At 35.8% G+C, this 19,272-nt stretch overlaps 1 protein-coding gene across 2 annotated transcripts in view; it reads right to left on the bottom strand.

Annotated features, from left to right (window-relative positions):
- Nucleotides 1–19,272, bottom strand: part of LOC109051388 (EARP-interacting protein homolog) — a 41,490-nt gene that overhangs the window by 1,629 nt on the left and 20,589 nt on the right. Inside the window, exons 5-8 of one of the 2 annotated variants that reach the window (XM_042742871.1) lie at nt 15,075–15,174; nt 9,862–9,998; nt 3,730–3,897; nt 1,794–1,961 (exon numbers count right to left, since the gene is read on the bottom strand). In XM_042742871.1, the coding sequence (XP_042598805.1) occupies nt 1,794–1,961; nt 3,730–3,897; nt 9,862–9,998; nt 15,075–15,174 (573 nt within the window). The remainder of the gene's footprint in view (nt 1–1,793; nt 1,962–3,729; nt 3,898–9,861; nt 9,999–15,074; nt 15,175–19,272) is intronic. The other variant, XM_042742872.1, reaches the window with a different exon arrangement.

Below are 19,272 nucleotides of genomic sequence, written 5' to 3'. Positions count from 1 at the left end.
TACTGAGTTAGACTGAACTGAACTTGACTGAATTAAATAGAAATTTATAGAATTGCATTGTACTCAGTTGGAAATAACAAATGTATTTCCTATAATTTGACTGGATCAGACTGAACTGAAAAACACAGAGCTGGATAGAATGGAACTGACATGATCTAATTTATATTGAAGTGGACTGAAATTATTAGAATTTAATGGAATGGTACTGAACTCAACTGAAAATGAACTCACCTGACTTAAACTGTATTGAACTGAACTGAACTAAAATAAACAGAATTTAATATAATTGTAATGAATTCTATTGAAAAAGTTTCCTAGAATGAAACTTAATCAGACTGGACTGAAAAATACTAAGCTAGACTGAACTGAACTGACTTAAACTAGGGCTAGGCGATATGGCCAAAGAAATTATCACAATAAAACTTTTTATATCGTCGATATTGATAATTGTCATGATAAATTCCAATATCTATTTCTTTCCAATTAAAAGGCAGATTTTTGCTCCTACGTGAAAGTTCTGAAAATTGTGGTTCTAAACTACTCGTTATGGTCAGAACACTTCACGTTTTGAATTCTTTACACTTTTGCAGTTATTTTATTCTCTTACCAAAATAAATAGAAATATTAAATGAATTCATAAAAACAATAATTTCTTAGTTTCTGCACGTTCTAATGAGGGATTATGTTTCAAATTATGAAACAGATTTGTGTTGCCTGACTCTCTTCGAAATGCACATTTGACAGTAGCTTGAGTTAGGATGCAGATGTAAATGAATGTTCATTATTAGAAACAGTAACATCTGTAAAAATTTTAATAACTTTCATTATTTGATTATTTGATTATTCTAACTGTTTGAGTTTTAGTAAAATTAACTATTGGTCTTCCATAGTAGCATACATTTAGACCATGATAACGTCTCAGGTTACGAATGTAACCATGGTTCCCTGAGTAGGGAACGAGACACTGTGTCCTCTAGCGACCCCTAGAGGACGCAGTTTGAAGTTCCCTTGAAAGGGAACGTCTCAGGTTACGAATGTAACCATGGTTCCCTGAGTAGGGAACGAGACACTGCGTCCTCTAGGGGTCGCTAGAGGACACAGTTCGAAGTTCCCTTGAAAGGGAACCACAGTTAAAAGCACACACCATGGTGCAGTTAGTGTAACTACAATAAATCCATGGTATTTGTAGACTGAAAAGCCTTCTGACTGTATCGTTGCGCACAGTGTTTCTTCTGTTTGTCAGTGCTATTTCTATAAACTAGTTTACATCACAAGTCATTTGTGTTCTTCGCTGAATTCAAGCACCTTACACGAGATCTCACATTGTTGTTTAGTGTCACATGACTGAGACTTTCAGCGAGTAAAAGCATCTGCTACAGTGAAGCTCACGCTGCCATTTGAACTTTGAGCAGAGCAGATAAACGCTCTGTCTGGCGTATCACTGTTTCATTACGTTTTTTTATATCGAACATTTATCAAATTATTTTCGCTTTATTGAGGTAAATTATATCGCAATAATTATCGTTAACATTTTATTGCCTAGCCCTAACCTGAACTAAATTCTACTGACCTGGAAATGAATAGAAGTGTACTGAACTCATTTGAAAAGAACTTAACTGAACTGGAATTTAACTGAACCAAACTGGACTGAGAAACACTTAGCTAGACTGAACTGACCTGAACTAAATTTTCCTGAATGGGATTCAACTGAAGAGAACAAATATATTTCGTTGCATTTATATAGAAAATCTGAGGACACAAAAAAAGCTGATGTGGAAGGTGAGAATGTGTACTTGTCTTCCTGCTGGCTCTCCTCGTTGTCACTGAGCTCGTCGTCGTCCACCAGGTGTCCGAATGGCTCTGAGGAGATGGACACCATGTTGGACAGGATGACCCTGCTGTCGCTGCTGCCGGTGAGCAGCAGCTGGTCGTGAGAGTGATTGTACCTCACACTCCACACCCTGAAACACACAGCACAGCATCACACACGCCTGCGTTCCCGGACTTATTTCTCTTTCGTCTTCCTCCATCTATATAAGCCCCGGGCACAGCTCAGAAAAGGATACCAGCCCTCATAGCCAGGGATTGTGGGAGGATAACTCAGCTGTCAGCAGTCAAATCTGGCTCAGTCAAGACTTCTCCCTAACTAATCTGTCTCCTATCCCAAAATATCCCCTAATACCTCCCAGCCCGAGGCTCAGCCGAACCCCTGTCGCTGCAAACACAAGAAATGAGAATCATGTATGGGACATTGTTGTCGTGGCTCTTTCCTATCTAAATAGGATCAAAACGGCTCTGATTGATCCAGCGCCTCTATCTTTAAGAGATAGCATCCTGTGGCTGACAAGCTATCATGCCTTGTTTGGTGCACGCTTGGTGTGTGTGTATGTGTGTGCGATTCTGTGGCAATTATATCCAGTGACTCACACCTATGAGCAGATACTCTCTCGCAATCACACACACACACACTCGTCTTTCTCCACTGAAATAGATCTGCAGTGAGCTAAATGCAGCTACGCTAACACACCCCGGAGTGCTACAACACACAACTATAGCATCAGCAAGATGTAAGAGCACAGATATATATACACTAATTAAAATACTGTCTTCTACATTTAAGATAACCATGTTGAAACCCGACATGCATAGATAAAATAGCACAGGAAGGCTGGCTTTGAGTGTGGCTGGTTTCAAGAAAAATGTGAAAGATCGTGCTAACACAAGCCTCAAACCTCATAAAAAGACGATTATCTTTGACTAAAATACAATTATAAATGTGGCTGCAAAGGTAAGTCACATTAGATGGATTAACGGCTAATTAACAGAGATCTCACACACAGGCATTTTAACTAATAAAAAGCTACTGCTGGGTGTCATTTAACACTGATATAATGAACAGGACACAAGGTAGTCTCATTATTTGACAGATTTAATTCTGTTTAGTGAGTAATATATATTTTTAATAAAAAACAAACAAAAACAATTACAGCTCAAAAAAGGTAAATAAGATTTTTTCTTCTGCTTTCCAAAGCTGCATTTATTTGATTAAAAATACAATAAAACAGTAATATTGTTAAATATTATTAAAAATAATATAAAATAAAACCGTTTAAAATAACTGTTTTCTATGTAAAAATATATTGTAAAATGCAATTTATTTCTGTGATCAAAACTGAATTTTCAGCATCATTACTCCAGTCTTCAGTGTCACATGATCTTCAGAAATCATTCTAATATGCAGATTAGCTGCTCAAGAAACATTTTTGATTATTATCAATGTTGAAAACAGTTATGCTGCACAATATTTTTGTGGAAACTGTGATACACTACCATTAAAATTTTAGGGGTAAGTAAATATGTTTTTAAAACGAGAATCCTGAAAAAAAGAATGCATTACAATTTCCACAGAAATGTTACACAGCCATAATTGATTTCAATATTGATAACACAAAGAACCAAGCATTTTAGAATGATTTCTGAAGGTTCATGTGACACTGAAGACTGGAGTAATGATGCTGAAAATACAGCTGTAAATAAATTACATTTGAAAATATATTCACGTAGAAAATAGTGTAATAATATATCAGAATATTTTTAATCTTTTTACTATATTTTTAATGAAGCAGAAGATACATCTTTTATTATTCCAACCTTCAGTATTTGACTGGTAGTGTAAGTGTACATGTTCAGATTTCTTGTGCAGTGTTGGATTGTATTTCTGTGTCTGACCAGTGAGAGTGCTCCTCCAGACACTTGACGGGCTCATTGATGTGACGCACGTCCCAGAACTTGACTTTACAGTCGTCGCCGCAGCTGGCCAGGTAATACTGCTTGTTGGGGTTGAAGTCCAAGTCCCGCACCAGCTGCCCATGAGCATTTTCAATACAGTAGATCTGACTGTGAGCAACAAAAACATCACATCACACGCTCAGACCAATACAAACGAGAAAGCAAACGAAAAACTGAGAGAGAGAGAGTGATGGAGAGAGAAGCACAGAAGAGAATGAGGGGAACAGACAGAGTGGGAAAACGAGAGATAAGTATAGAGTGTTTCTCATGAATCAAAAGCAGCCCGAGCGTCTGGGTCTGAAGGTCAAACCTCCATCAAGCGGCCTGTAAAAGTGTGACAAGCCATAAAGCACAGGCTGCTGGCGTCCTCTCACAAGGTGATTGTAAACCTTGTAAAGGTGCTGTGCGTGTGTGTGTGTGTGTGTGTGTGTGTGTGTGTGTGTGTGTGTGTGTGTGTGCTTTAGAGGACCTCAGGCTCATCTGTATGGACTAAACACAGTCCAGACATATTACTACACCATCACGTCTGGATGTTTTACTCCCATTAGCCGGCTATCTTGCCACACACTCATTAGACAATTAACATCCTAATTAAAAATCTCATTAAAACAGGAAGTGAAATATTTGACATTTGAGAGTGTATGGAGCTTCAATTAAGTCTCCATTCGAGACAAGTCTAGCTCAGCCGCTCGAGAGCCATGTTAACATTGAGAGCCTTGTTTTATTGAGTGGAAATATTAAATCAATAGTAGAGGATATTAATATGCCATCTAGGGCTGCAACTAACTACTCTTTAGCAATCGAATAATCTGACGATTATTTATTTCAATCGAATAATCAGACAATTGTTTCTTTCATAAAAATCTTAAGTTGTCAAATTATAAAAATATATATTTTCTTAAGTGAAATATTTTGTTATTTCACAGCTTTCTCAGCACTCTCTAGGGATGCAACCAACAGCTAGTCTGCAAATCGATCAATCTGACTATTATTTTGCCAATTGATTAATCAGTCCATTCTTCTTCTTTTTTAACAATTTAAAAATATATATTTCCTTAGTTCATGATCATTTTATGATGCTGTTATTCTGCATCTAGCTCAGTGTTCTCCCTCTACAAATTGTAAACTACAGTAATCAGGAAATATTTTATTTATTCTATGCTTTTGTCAAATTGTTTTCTCATTTTCTGTCAACAGTGAAATAACAGCTGTATTTAAAATAACATAATATACCACTTTTCATTTTCTATATTTTTATAGGACAGAAAAAGTAATATGCTTGTATGCTATTTCAAATTCAGCCAGCAATGACAATACTCATGATGATATTATGATTTCATCACATTTGCAGATAACAGTATACAAGTTAACTGATACGAAATATATGGAATCTATCAAATACACAGCAATCTGGCCACATGAAACTATATGACATTCATTGAAAATTTTAAAATAAAAGTACATTTTATTTTCATTACTTGTGAAGGTCCCTTAATTCTACACAGACCCAACTAATTAGGGCCTGAGCACTGGTGGTGCGAGGACACTATTGGAATTGCTCAGTTGTTTCTTCTTCTTCTTCCCCAAAATGAATCACATTTTTGAGGGCCTAAATATGCTCGAAAACTCATGAAACTTTTACATCTGATATGGGTTTCAGAAGTGGGTGTGACAAAATGGCTCAATAGGACCACCTATAAAATTTCAACTAAGTGCCCTTCGAGCTATGTTTTCACGTACATGTACGAAATTCAGTAGACACATGTAACACACCAATACCTACAAAAAAGTCTCCCAGTACGAAGTCCGAAACCCAACAGGAAGTCCATTATTTAAAATTTTCTCAGCAAGTTTTGTTGTTTTCACCATTTCCCAGGTGTTGTAATTAAACAAACTCCTCCTAGAGATTTAAACAGACCAACACCAAATTTGTTCAGTGTAATCTAAAGCCTTTTGTGATGTTAAATTGTGAAGAGCTTGAGTTTTCACTGAAGGGTGTATCAGTGGCGGCCTGACATCTACATGCCAATATTCAGTTATAGTTATAGCGCCACCAGCTGGCAACAGGAAGTTTGGCAGAAATAAATGACTTTGACATATTCCTCCTATATTTATCAATTTAAAGTCATATTGCTGACCATTCACTGTTTTCCTAAAGCCACCGGGTGGCGGTGAGCCCGGGTGCAAGGGCCCCTTCAACGCTGCTTGCAGCTTTACTTCATAATGAAAAAAAAAAAAAAAAATTGTTGACCATTATTATTGTCATTCTTTTGATTAGTTGTTGTAGCCTTAATTCCATCATCTCAGTTTCAGACATTTTAAGCACAGCCTTAATCTGTTCACTGACCGTCTCGTACATTTTGCACACAAAAGTTGAAAATACAGGCTCAGATTATCAGACTGTTAAATAAACTCCAAGAGTTGAGGTGCACAGATTTATATCAGGAACAAAAAATGTGTTTAGAAGCTATTTGAAAAATTGACTTAATCGACAATCAAACTCAATTGAGACTCAATAAGTATGACTTAATGAAGAAAGAAATTATTTGGAGTAACACATAATACATGACATGATTATCTTGTGACAGAGTTTATCAAATGTACCAACATAATGAAAACAAAGAACAAAAGAAGAAAATTTAGGAACTAATTTCTGGTCCCCATTGACTTCCATAGTATTTTTTTTCAGACTATGGAAGTCAATGGGGACCAGCTGCTTGTTTACACATCCTTCATAATATCTTCTTTTGTGTTCAGTAAATGATGACAGAATTTTCATTTTAGCTGGACTATCCCTTAAACACTAAATGCCCCTTAAAAAGGGTTTTATAGGTTGCTCATGACAAATGGATCAGACTCTATGCTGATATTGTTGCATGCCCTCTAGTTGGCCTTCTCAAACCACGCAGACGTGACAAAGGAGACCTCTAACATACGGACGGGTTGTGAACTATCTCCCTCTCCTGTTTAGGGAGCAGGGGACGCATCCTGAGCCACAGCCAGCATCGACCCAGCCAAGGAAGTGGAGCAAGAAATGAGGTTAGCGGCGCTGCTCCTGAGTCCTTCATGCTTGTAAATGTGAAATTGGGATCCGATCAGGCCAAGCCTGGGTGAGCACCCACCACACAAAATCGGACAGAGATTAGTTTGTGTTGATCCGTAAGCCTGCAGACACGCGCGGGCCAATCTGCATCCCTTTCCTGCCCGCAGAAGTCATTCTGAGCCACTGTTCTGCACTGCAGCGAGGCAAGGCCGGCTGATAAATGTACGTGGCTGAGCGGATCGGGCTGCGGCTCCGAAGCGCTCACAGAGCCGGAACTCTGTTTCCATGGCAACAGGCAGGAACATGACGGCTGAACGGTAGGGCTAGAGGCCTGACGTCTGCCTCCATCTACGAGGAAGACAGTTTAAAAGCATGTGGATTTCAACAGCTCTTAAACACTCTGCAGGAAATGGCACTTTCTGAAGGCTACGTGTTATTAGATAGACAGCAGGAACGTTAAAAGGTCAGGAGACAGTCCGTGGATGTTTGACACACTGCGAAGACGTCCGGTGTAAAAACACTGACGTGTGTCGCTCGCATTTTTTTTGCAGTAAAGATGTCACACACACACACAAAATCAGCCTGAAGTGGATAAATGAATAATAATAATAAATACAATTTAAATTATATAAGAAAAATCACTGAAAAACAACAACATTCTAATGTACTTTTTAACCCTTTTATTTCAATTAAATGTTTTAAAATAAATAATTATAATAAAGAATCCATCATTTATATATTTATAACATTATATATATATATATATATATATAGAGAGAGAGACAGCAGAGACAGATTACATATTTGATTTTATAAAAAAGGTTGCATTTACAACAAATACATTTCACTTTGCTGTATTGCATGTTACAGCTTTTATTTGATTTTATAAAAAAGGTTGCATTGCATGTTTCATTTAATTTGTAATAATTTTTTTAAAATTTAATTATAAAAATGTTATAATATTCAAATCATATTACAGCAGAACAGATATACAGATCTAAAAAAAAAGTAAAAATTATAATCAAATCTTTAAATGTATTCCATGTTATACCCTTTATTTATTTATTTATTTAATTGTAATAATTTGTATTGCATATTTAATTTTATTTTAACTTTTTAATTGCTTTTTTTTAATGATAAAATAATTGAAAAAAAATTGCATCAATTAATTATGCTGGCATGGTATATTCATAACTTTATTGCATAACATTTTTAGCCATAGCAGCACATGTACATTTTAATTGGTGTATTGCATGTTATAACTTTTTATTGTGTTCAGTAAAAAAAAAAAATTGGCATATAAAATTCTTTTGGCATATAAATGTCATTGCTTTATTATTAGAAATGATACATGAATACAGTTTGACTGGCAAGCTGTAATTCAAATCAGTCAAACATATTCTGTTTGATTATGAAACAACTAAATAATCACAGAATCATTAAACTAAATGTAACCTAAAAATTAAATTAGAAACAAACAAAAAAAACCCACAATCATACCCAAAACTGGACCCAAAAATATCCCTTAACATAAAAATTCCTTAATGAACAGGTTTTGACCTAAAATGGAAAATAACATATCGAAAATATACTTATAGTTTCTCATAACCATTGAAAAACTTCATCTGGAATAGATACAGATGACAGAAGCCGCTCCACACTATCAAGAGCAAAGTAAACGAATGTACCTTTGGACATATTTGACATTATTCTCGGAGAGAGAGAAACTTTTGATGAAGCAGTTTCCCTTTAACACCTTCCTCACTGAGCTGTAAATGAATGTGCTGACGTCTCTGAAATCAGTGCAATCAAACTGCAGGCATATTCCCACTCAACAGTTATCATACGACCTCAATCTATCACAGACTGCTCTTTACACCAGAGGATCCTCCATCAACCTTATACAATGATCATACTGAAGTTATCTCAGCTTTGTAGGTTTAATACATAGTTTGATATAAACTGCATTATGGATGGAAATATGACAGATTTCTCTTGTTATGCCATTCATCGTGTAAGGATAAAAATAAGTAACAAATAGTACTTTTTTTGAGTCACTTTTTAGAATATAACAGTGTAGACTCATCGCCTTGTTTATGTGTACATGGTGTACATAGTGTCAAATGTACATGGGAAAAGTTTATTGTCATTATGCCATAATAATGTGATAATAACTTCAGTAAGGATTGCCCTCTCTAGCGTTCTGTACCTCGACACAAACTCTGTTCTGTGCATCTCAATCATCATCATCTCCTGGTCTTCACTTCTCTCTCATCTCATCTCGTCTGACTGTTATCATTTTATTATTATGGAGGATTATTATTCCTCCAGCAGAGCTCACGTGAACATTCATTTCCCTCATAACTGATGAGGAACAGATCACTGTGTCAAACTAAGGCTAATGTGATACATTTCTTTAAGGTGTGATGTTCAAAACATTCATATTATTTCCAAAGCTGGAAACTCTTTACATGAATACAAAAGAGTACCATAAGGTATCATGGAAAGACAATTATCATAATGCATTTCCAGACACGATGATAACATGGATTTCTGGTGACACCCTACCATAAGAATTATTACAAATGATCCATGCGCACTAGTGTATTTATTTGATCAAAAACACAGTAAAAACAGTAACATTGTGAAATATGATTACAATTCAAAATAAGATATTTCTGTCTATGCGAATATATGTTAAAATGTAATTTATTGCTCTGAATTTTCAGCGTCATTACTCCAGTCTTCAGTGTCACATGATCCTTCAGAAATCATTCTATAAGGCTGATTTGTTGTCATTAATGTTGAAAACAGTTGTGCTGCTGCATATTTTTGCGGAAATCATGACACATTTTATTTTTCAGGAATCTTTGATGAATAGAAAGTTCAAAGGAACAGCACTTATTTGACATAGAAATCGTTTGTAGCATTATAAATGTCTTTAATATCACCTTTAAACAATTTAATGCATTCTTGCTGAATAAAGGTATTAATTTGCATGTATGCGAATGAGTTTCCTCAGGTCTTACCTCATGCTCCGCAGGTCCCAGCCTCGGATGGCCGTGTCATTGGCGGTAGCCAGCTGTGTGTTGTTGTGATGTGGGCTCCACTTGCCTGCTGTGAACTTCAGCTGCCCTTTTCCCTCCAGAGTGGCGCTGCTCGAGATCTGTGGGAGGAGAATCGATCAGTTTTTCAGTGACCTTGGTTCTGGAAGTATCAGCCATTTTAAAGGCATTTAAAAAAACAACAACAAAAAAAAACCTTTGTCTTTGTTAAAGCATTATATGCCACGAGCCAAACCAACCTGCTATGAGGTCATTCACAACTTGATTTGAAGGAAAAAATTCAACAAAAAGACAAAAGTACAAGACTGTTGAGAAGCAGATTTTCCCGTTCTCTGAACCTCTCCTGCTGATTTTTTCAGGGTTTGTTGCTGTGCCATAGCTCATTGACCGCAGAGAAAACAGATTCAATATTCCAGCACAAACACCAGTCTGAGCAGCTCAACAACAACACATTGATCCACCTTTTGATAATCTGCCTATCAGACATTTTAATGCATGATAAACACACTCACAAACAGTAGGGAGCATCATTATTTGAAATGATTTATTTCACTTAAATGGTAAGGCAGCATCACATTTGTCCTTTGCTGAGGAGAAGAAATACAAAATGCATTCCAATAAGCTCACTAAAAAGTTCACAGAGAGAAATCTTAAATATAAATATACTTGTATTTGTTTATATAATGCTAAAGCACATACTGTATAACAACAATTTAGTCAAATTATACTGGAATGCTCAGCCAAATATTTCTGTGCTACATATTTTAGCGTATTATCAAGCATGAAGTTCTTACATAGTATTTTTGCCTTGTTTTTTTAATACAAATATCTAAACATTCTTAATTCGTGATTCATTTACCTAAAAAAACCAAAATGAGTTAAGAAAAATACATCAAAATTAAATGAATGCATGCTTAAAACAAGAAAATATATCTACCAACAGTGTAAAAAATAACCTTGTTTTCCCTTTGAATTAAGTTGATTTTTCTTTTTTCTTTTTTTGATTTGATTTGAGCATAAACTCATTTAATTCTGATACATTTTTAATTAAAAAGGATTAATATCATAAGGCCTAATATCTTAATATCTTGATTTAAGTATGTTTAGGTGTCTGTACTGAAAAACAAGACAAAAACTTTTTTTGTTTTGCAGTAATTAAACTCTCTAGTGTGCTTCACATGAGGACTGCTGCCTATGTAGAGCGTCCCAAATCAGTCACTTATCAGGTTAGGATGCTGCCCTATTGACAACAGACAGAAGCTTTAAGAGCTTAAGTGTGCAAATGTTAAGTGACGTAAAGAGTTAGTCAGCACAACAGCATCTGTCTGTTTGAGTTTAGCAGCTGTCCCTAATTTTTGGGGATATTCCCCAAATTAAGAGCATTCTCCCAAAGTCCTGCAAGACGAGAGCAGAGTTCTGCATTTCAAATAAAAACGTGATTGGCATTTAAAAATCCATTTTTGCAGCCGTCATGTTTTAATTAAGTAAAGCAGGAAAATGCATTTAATGTTTGTATATAAAAAAAAACAAACAAAAACCAGTAGCAAAATTAAATTAATATAACCCTTATGTAGCTCCGCCCCTTTTCAGCGCTGCGCTCATTGTCTTCCGTTTGTTATTTCCACAGTGTGAAGGTCAGGTCACATGAATTCACGAATGAACCGCTCATTTGAAAATCTTCCCGGTCAACTGATATTATGACATCCGCTTCGAACATTACAATGCACATGATACCTTTCGTTAACTCTACAATAACTCAATCCACTTCAGCAGCTTATTACTCTTCAACAGTAAAGCAACCGCAGAAATGGAAGTTCAAAGACAACATTCCACATATTGCTGCGCTCTTGTTTCTATAAGCTCTATAGAATGTGATTTTTACCCACTAGCCTAGTTCATTATATCTACAGCAGCATCCCATAGAGAAAATTACACTGTATTCTATCAGTCCAATCTGGGCAAACAGTGCCAGCCACACAGCCGGTCACAATTAACAAAGCTTATTAACCATTTAAATCATGTTATTATCCAATCATCATCAATATTTACATAGTCTAGCAGTAATAAATGTATCTCTCACACGTGTCCTGCAAAATCACATCTACTGTCCTACAACACAGCAATAAACAAATGGTCAACCTATTAAGAAGCACTATTTGAGCTCATATTTTGCTATATTTATTTTCTTAAAAATGGCATTTTTTTCTGAAAAGATTCCAATAAGGGGTAATTTCGCAGCGGATGCCATATAAAAATAAAAACATTTTTTAAGTGAAAAGTTCTTAAAATAACAATTTTCCTAACTATGCTAAATATTTTTTACTATAAAGATTCTTCTGTGTAATAGAAAGGTTTCATGATATTAAAGGTTCTTCATGTAACCATCAACGCCAATAAAGAACCATTATATTTAAGAGTGTGCTGCTGATTATTTTTCCAATTTGTTTGAGGACGCGTGTTTCTTTGGAGAAAACGCCCCAGATACATGCAGATGTGAGCTTGGTGGCTGCTTCTCGCCTCCTTTTCTGTTTGTGGGATTCAGCGATATCTGAATAAAACACTGGCAGACGCAGCGTGGTGATAAACACATCAACCTGAGCTGTTCTGAAGAACAGAGGGATGAGTGGATGGGGGAGGCTGACGAGTGTGTGTGTGTGTGTTGTGGATGGGGGCGGCATGAGGGGAGATTTGCATGAGGCAGATTAGCATTCTTCACGACACCGCTGGAATCTAGCTGTGCTGAGAGCTTTCCGAACATCCTCTCTGTCTCTCTCTTTCTGCCTCCCCCTCGTTTCCCTCGCTCTGGTGTTTTTAATGGGCGCTGCACTCAGCAGGCCTTGCCACTCCATAACCTTACCTCGCTTTGCATGCAAAGCTGACAATAGCGGGACCTCATGGAGCGGCTCAGTGTGATGTCAACCACGGGCCTCTTCTCCAGCCTGCACTGAGTGTTTTCACAAGTGACGCTTCGTCAAATGTCGAGTCAAGGTTATGTTCACAAAGGCCTGTGACACCGCAGTCTGTGAGCGCCAGTCTGGGAGGCATTAATTAGTAACGACTGCAGCTGATTATTATTGAACATTATGCGCAGAGCTGTTTCTTACTAATAGCACTGTCAGAGAACCGGGGAAGATTCTCCTCACTACAGATATTAGGCATTTAGGATGCAGAAAATGAGGACTGAATCAGGGAATCCAGTCATAAAAGTGGAATTCACAGTGGAATGTCGCAGAATTTGTCAAATTGTGGAAGGATAAATCAAAAGTAGGGTTGTATATTAGATCCAATCATGATATGTACTGGTTTCTGTGAATATTAAAATACCAAAAGAATGAACTTCATCTCCAGAGCTGCTCAAGGTTTCATTTGAGAAAACCATCATCAGATGCACACAGAAACTCAAGGCTCACACGCAAAAATAAAAGTCCTGTTTAACCTTAAGTAATAATATTAATTATACAGTTTATTAAAACATTATTTTTAAGAAATATCACACAATTTTTCATTCATGTTTTAACTTAAACAGTAAACCTGCAGCGGATTATTTGCCAGAAAAAAAAAAAGAAAGGAATTGGTCAAATTTGATATGATTACATTTTAAAAGATAAACACTTATTTTATTACCACCGTTTTGGTAATATATTTGTATTAAATTATAAAACACAGAATTTAAAAAAAATTACAACAGAAAATACAAAATTTCTGAATAAATAAAACACTTTATCATTATATTATATTATTTAATTATATTATATTATTTATATTATATAATTAAAACTGATTTACAAACCCATTATATATTATATATATTATATTATATTATATTATATATTATATTATATTATATTATATCATATTATATTATATTATATTATATCATATTATATTATTGTTAAAATGTTAATAAAGCTGTTAACATTTTGTTAAAATTTTATGAGTTACTTAAAACTGAATTAAAATCTAGAATCCAGAAAAAAATTAAAACAGAAAACATGGAATTTTGGAAAAATAAAATGGAATTTAATAAAAAATAAAACTTCAGAAAAGGTTTTGCTCCAGATTTTGACCAAACCATCCAACATGCTTAATTGTTTGTATTTTTCACATCATTAACATTTAGCGCTTGCTTATTGCGCATTCAGGTTTGGGTGAATAAAGACATGTCACCAAATCTGACATCGACTACATCCAATGAAACTGCATCTCATGTGTTTCATACCCAATTGTGAAGTGCCACATCAATAACTGTACTTTGGTGATTTCAATATATTTTACAATGCCAAGATAACCAACTCAGCACTCATCAAGAGATGGCCAATCAAGTCAAAGAAGATGGTTATTGACATTATTTTTTACAGAAGCCGAACGTAAACTCCAGCATGAAGTTTCAGTTTTAATGGTAAAAAAGTGAGATGTAAGTAACTAAACATTTAATATTTTAAGAATGCATGATAAAAATGTTAAACAACCAACAAAAATATGCAAGGATACAAACAATTCAACTGGAGCCATTTTTAACACATTTTCAGCATAAGATTAAGATTGAATGTTTGCATATTGCCTTTAATGAACACTTTAGCCTCATTTCATTAAATTCACTTTTTCAATCATTATTCATAGTTATTCCTTGAATTTTCTCTTTTTGACAATAATCCACCAATCTTTTAAAAATATCTCACTCCAATCACTTAAATTTTTTTAATATTTTTTTTTTACTAATGTGTTTACATTTTCTCACTGATATAACTGACATGGTTTTAAAGATATTGTTATATCATTTTGCCCTGCAGACATTCTAAAATACAAAAATGTATCAGGGGATTAAAAATTTTAGCTTGAGTCTTAAGATTTTTGCTTTTTTAGTCCAGAGCTCACTATGTGCTTTCATTTTCTAAAAGAAAAAAAAAAAGAATGGACATTTATCAAAGTATATTTTTTGTATATGTTTCATTCAAGAAAGAAGTTGAAAGTATATATATGGGAACTATTTTTTTTTCCTTAATACAAATTCTACATTGACTAGCAAGTATATACTCATCTACACTCATTGGATTGTCTCAGTAATGTCTAATGGGAACTGAAAGTTGTGTCTTGTGTCATTGATATGCCGTGCTGGTGGCTCCAGAACTGAGAGAAGATCAGTGAAACACTGCAATTCTGAAAATAATGAACCTCACTGTGGCCTTGGTGGAGCTCTCCCGAAGGTCCCAGAGCAGCACGTGGTTTTCAGCCAGAGATATCACACGCTTCCCATCACCCATGGGCTCCCACAATACACTGCAGGAGACATGAGAGAGGACACTGACAAATACAGTCATGTGCATGTATTCAGTGAACGCTAGTATTTAATATAATGCTCTTTGCATATGTATGAAGAATGTAGATATAGTTATGAGGTGTAAAGCAATTAAGCACACTGCAGTCAACACATCTATTATCATTAGCTATCAACAGAAAACTTTTCTATGTGAGCACATGTCGTCCAAATAAAGTGCAATAAACATCCAAATTTAACCCATTCAAGTAAATCTATAATAATTGTATTATTATTATTATTATTAAACAGCTAAAGACATCTTTTAGTCAACAATTTCGATGTTCTTGCACAAAATTGATGAATTTATGAGGTGGGGACATCTTGCCCAGTTTCCTTTTCCTGATAACATCATTAATGATTTATTTTTTGAAATTAGGTATCATTAGTGTAAAATACTAAATTTACATATTCAGTGTAAATGTATGCAGCTTGAAAAACTAGTTTAGATTTATTAATTAATTACAGTAGAATAATTTAATGAATAATATGTAGGCTTTTATTTTAATTGAAGGGATGTCTTAACAGACCATCAAATACAATTAAATGACTCGACACAATTGTTCCCTAGGTTATGATGAATAATGAAGATATTTTAAATGAACCTAATTCTAATCCATTATTATATACAGTAATACCTCCATCAGACCTCAAGAGTTTAACTGATTTTTTTTTTACTTCAAAATTAAAACTATTCATATTTTTGTGACCTATATATAATGTATTTTTTAGATGAACAGTTAATATTAATAAGAATATAACCATTCAGTAAATGTACTGAGATACAAGTTTAGTTGTTTAGATTAATCTATAGTCAAGAGAAAACAAAGGTAGGGGGAATTTACCTTAATTTACCCATAGAGTACGCAATATTACATTTCATTTGCATGTCAACTTTGGGGGGAAAAATTATCTTCTGTGGAACTTTTTTCACCCCATTTACTCTTATAATTAATATGCATGCATCTTTTTATGATCTCATATTAACTAAGAGACTAAATGGAATATTTGTACTGTAAAAATTACTGTAACAAATTCCTAAAAGTATTATAAAATATTTTAATTAATGTCATTAAAATATTGATGTTAATTAAAAAATGTCCATGGACACTAAATAAACATACTGGGGAAGTCACTTCAAACTGTAGTTTGTCAAGCTACACATGATCAAGCATAAGTTGTATAAAAGCAGCTAGCTAGATATAATCTACCATTAAAAATAAAATAAAAATAATACATCTAAATCTATTAAAACTATTGAAAAGTGCCATTTATTTTAGTGCAATTTAGTGTGACTTCATCAAACCTAAAAACATTGGACAGTCCCTGGATAATTAACATAATGCCCCTATGTTTAGTTAATCTGCAGTATATATATAAAACCAACCAGGAAGAAGTGTATATTTGATGGTTTGGTTGATGGCTCAAGTTTGGTCTGAGGGAAGAAGGCAAGGTAGAAGAAGAGATGTCAGGAGGGAACCCATGCGTAGCAAATGTCCACAATATAAAGGTGTGTGAGCATCGAGTGGCCCCCGAACATCACAGAGATTACTCCAATAATTAAAGAAATTATTGACCTACATAAAAAACACAGTTTGCTTTCGTTTTTTTCTTCCAATTGATCTAGCATGATAAGCCATCACACAGCCATTAGCCTGTCTCACGCTGCCTTCGCTACACGCTCAGCACGTCCCAGGCACAAATTCTCACAAATGCTCCATTGGCCACAAAGTGCTCAGTGGGCATTGATTAAGAGGCGTCCGCTAGCTTTCAAAATGAAGCAATTCTTTTCTGTGAGGGGCAGAAAAAAAATAACAAAACATAGGTGACAACAAGTCTTTTTGGTACATTTTTCATTGATATCTCGTCTATTCTCTTCAGGGAAGCCTAAATTGGAATGTTTTCAAAACAGGCACATTCTCACTAGAGAAACAGAACAGAAATTTTGTGCAAGGCATGAAAATTCCCTATGAAGCATGTTAACAGTAGTCTCACATGGTCAGAATCTTTTCTATTTGACCAATGTGTACAACGGCAACAACTTATATTTGGAAACACGAATGTGTGAATTGCATCTGTCGCTGATCTGTGAGAAGTCAGAAGTGTCATTCATCTTAAACAGATGATATCAGAAGACTGAACACATTACCAGACCCCAATCACACGCAAGAACCCATACAAAACATTTAAATGCATTACGTTTGACTGCACATAAAATTAACCTAAGTATGATCAACTTTGTGACCACAATGCAGCACAGTTCTGCTGCTTTATGGTTTACAGTGCAAGGAAAATCAAGCCCTTTTACAAACAGCACTCTGTTTTGCTCCTTGCCCAGTGTCTTCTATTTCATGACTACTGTAGATTACTGCAACTCACACCTTTACAATTCACCAACACCTGCACTCAGCACATATTAAATACCTGCCAATTGACTGATGCCCAACAAATTCATCACCATCTACATCTTGCCATAAAAATTACTTTCAATCTAACATCATTAACCAGAGGTCTTCACAGTGCACCCGAGACCCGTCGACCCGGGTCGGGTCCGAATCTACTCCTTCGGGTCCCGGGTCTGTTTAACATTGTGTGTCATACCCGTGTGATCGGAGTCATCGGACTCGGAGAACACCTGGCCGTGATCAGACACTGCTTGTGTTTTTTGTAACTTGCAACTTGTAAAATTAGGAAAAGAAAAGCGTGAGAAAAAAAAGGTGATCTCTCTCTCTCTCTCTCGTCAGAATCAGAGCGCGCAGACTCAGAGTTAATCCAAGTGCACGCACGGTAATAATGCTTGCAGACTTGAAACACTCATATTTAATATATGTCAAATCAGCAACAAAATCTGAGGTGAACTGTCACATGAATGTTTTCTATGACGCTCAAATTGCGTTAAAAGGCATATTTTAGGTTGATCCAGCTAGCACGCATGTGCAGTCTCAAGCGCGTGTCATGTTTCTATAGCAAACATCAATTAACACAACCAAACCCAGCTTTACATATTCTCACATCACCACAACAAAATAAACTAACCGTTTAATCTTAAGTCAAGTCAAGTCAAGTCACTTTATTGTCACATCACCACAGCACATGTGCCTTGGTGAGTGAAATTCTTGGGAGCGTGCACCAGAAATTGCAGAAACAGTTAACATATAACCATACAGACTTCAACAGGTGAAAATATGCAATATGCACATACATATAGTCAGTACACACACAGTGTACTATTGGACATACTTACAGTTAGAACTACACATTTTACACAATATGTACATACATACAGTTAGCACTACACATTATACACTATACACAGAATGTACACATTCTACATTATGTAGACATATATACGCATGAAAATATGCTAAGGTGCAACAGAGTGTACGTGGGCTGGATACAGAAATGTTATGGATGTGCATTGGATGGAATCCAGTGGTAGCAGGTAGATTATTGTGTTAAATAGTTCGGTGTTGAACTGTCAAAGTGAAAGTGCAGTGTGTGGCATACCATATTGTGGAGTATGCTGTAGGGTGTATTAGTTCAGACTGTTCATAAGTCGGATAGCCTGAGGGAAAAAGCTATCCCTCAGTCGGCTAGTGCGGGATCGGATGCTGCGGAGACGTCTTCCTGAGGGCAGCAGAGAGAGCAGTCTGTGGGAAGGATGGCTGGAGTCACTGATGATCCTCCGGGATTTCCTTATACACCGCCTGGTGTAGATGTCCTGGAGGGAGGGAAGCTCACCTCCAACAATGTGGCTGGCAGTTCGCACGACCCTTTACAGAGCTTTGCGGTTGCCAGCGGTGCTGTTTCCAAACCAGGCAGTGATGCAGCCCGTCAGGATGCTCTCTATAGTGCAGGTGTAGAATGATCTGAGGATGCTGGGGCTCATTCCACGATATGCAAATTGTAGCGGATCCAGTGAGGCAGGCAGCACAGAGCAGATGTAGTCTCTGACGAGTCTCTCAAAACACTTACTGAAGATGGGTGTGAGAGCAACAGGCCTCCAGTCATTCAAGCATGTGATTTTATTTTTCTTTGGTATGGGCACAATGGTGGATTTT

The sequence above is a fragment of the Cyprinus carpio genome, chromosome B17, assembly GCF_018340385.1.
Source record: "Cyprinus carpio isolate SPL01 chromosome B17, ASM1834038v1, whole genome shotgun sequence".
Classification (NCBI taxonomy): domain Eukaryota; kingdom Metazoa; phylum Chordata; class Actinopteri; order Cypriniformes; family Cyprinidae; genus Cyprinus; species Cyprinus carpio.
This window is presented reverse-complemented; position numbering and strand designations above follow the sequence as displayed.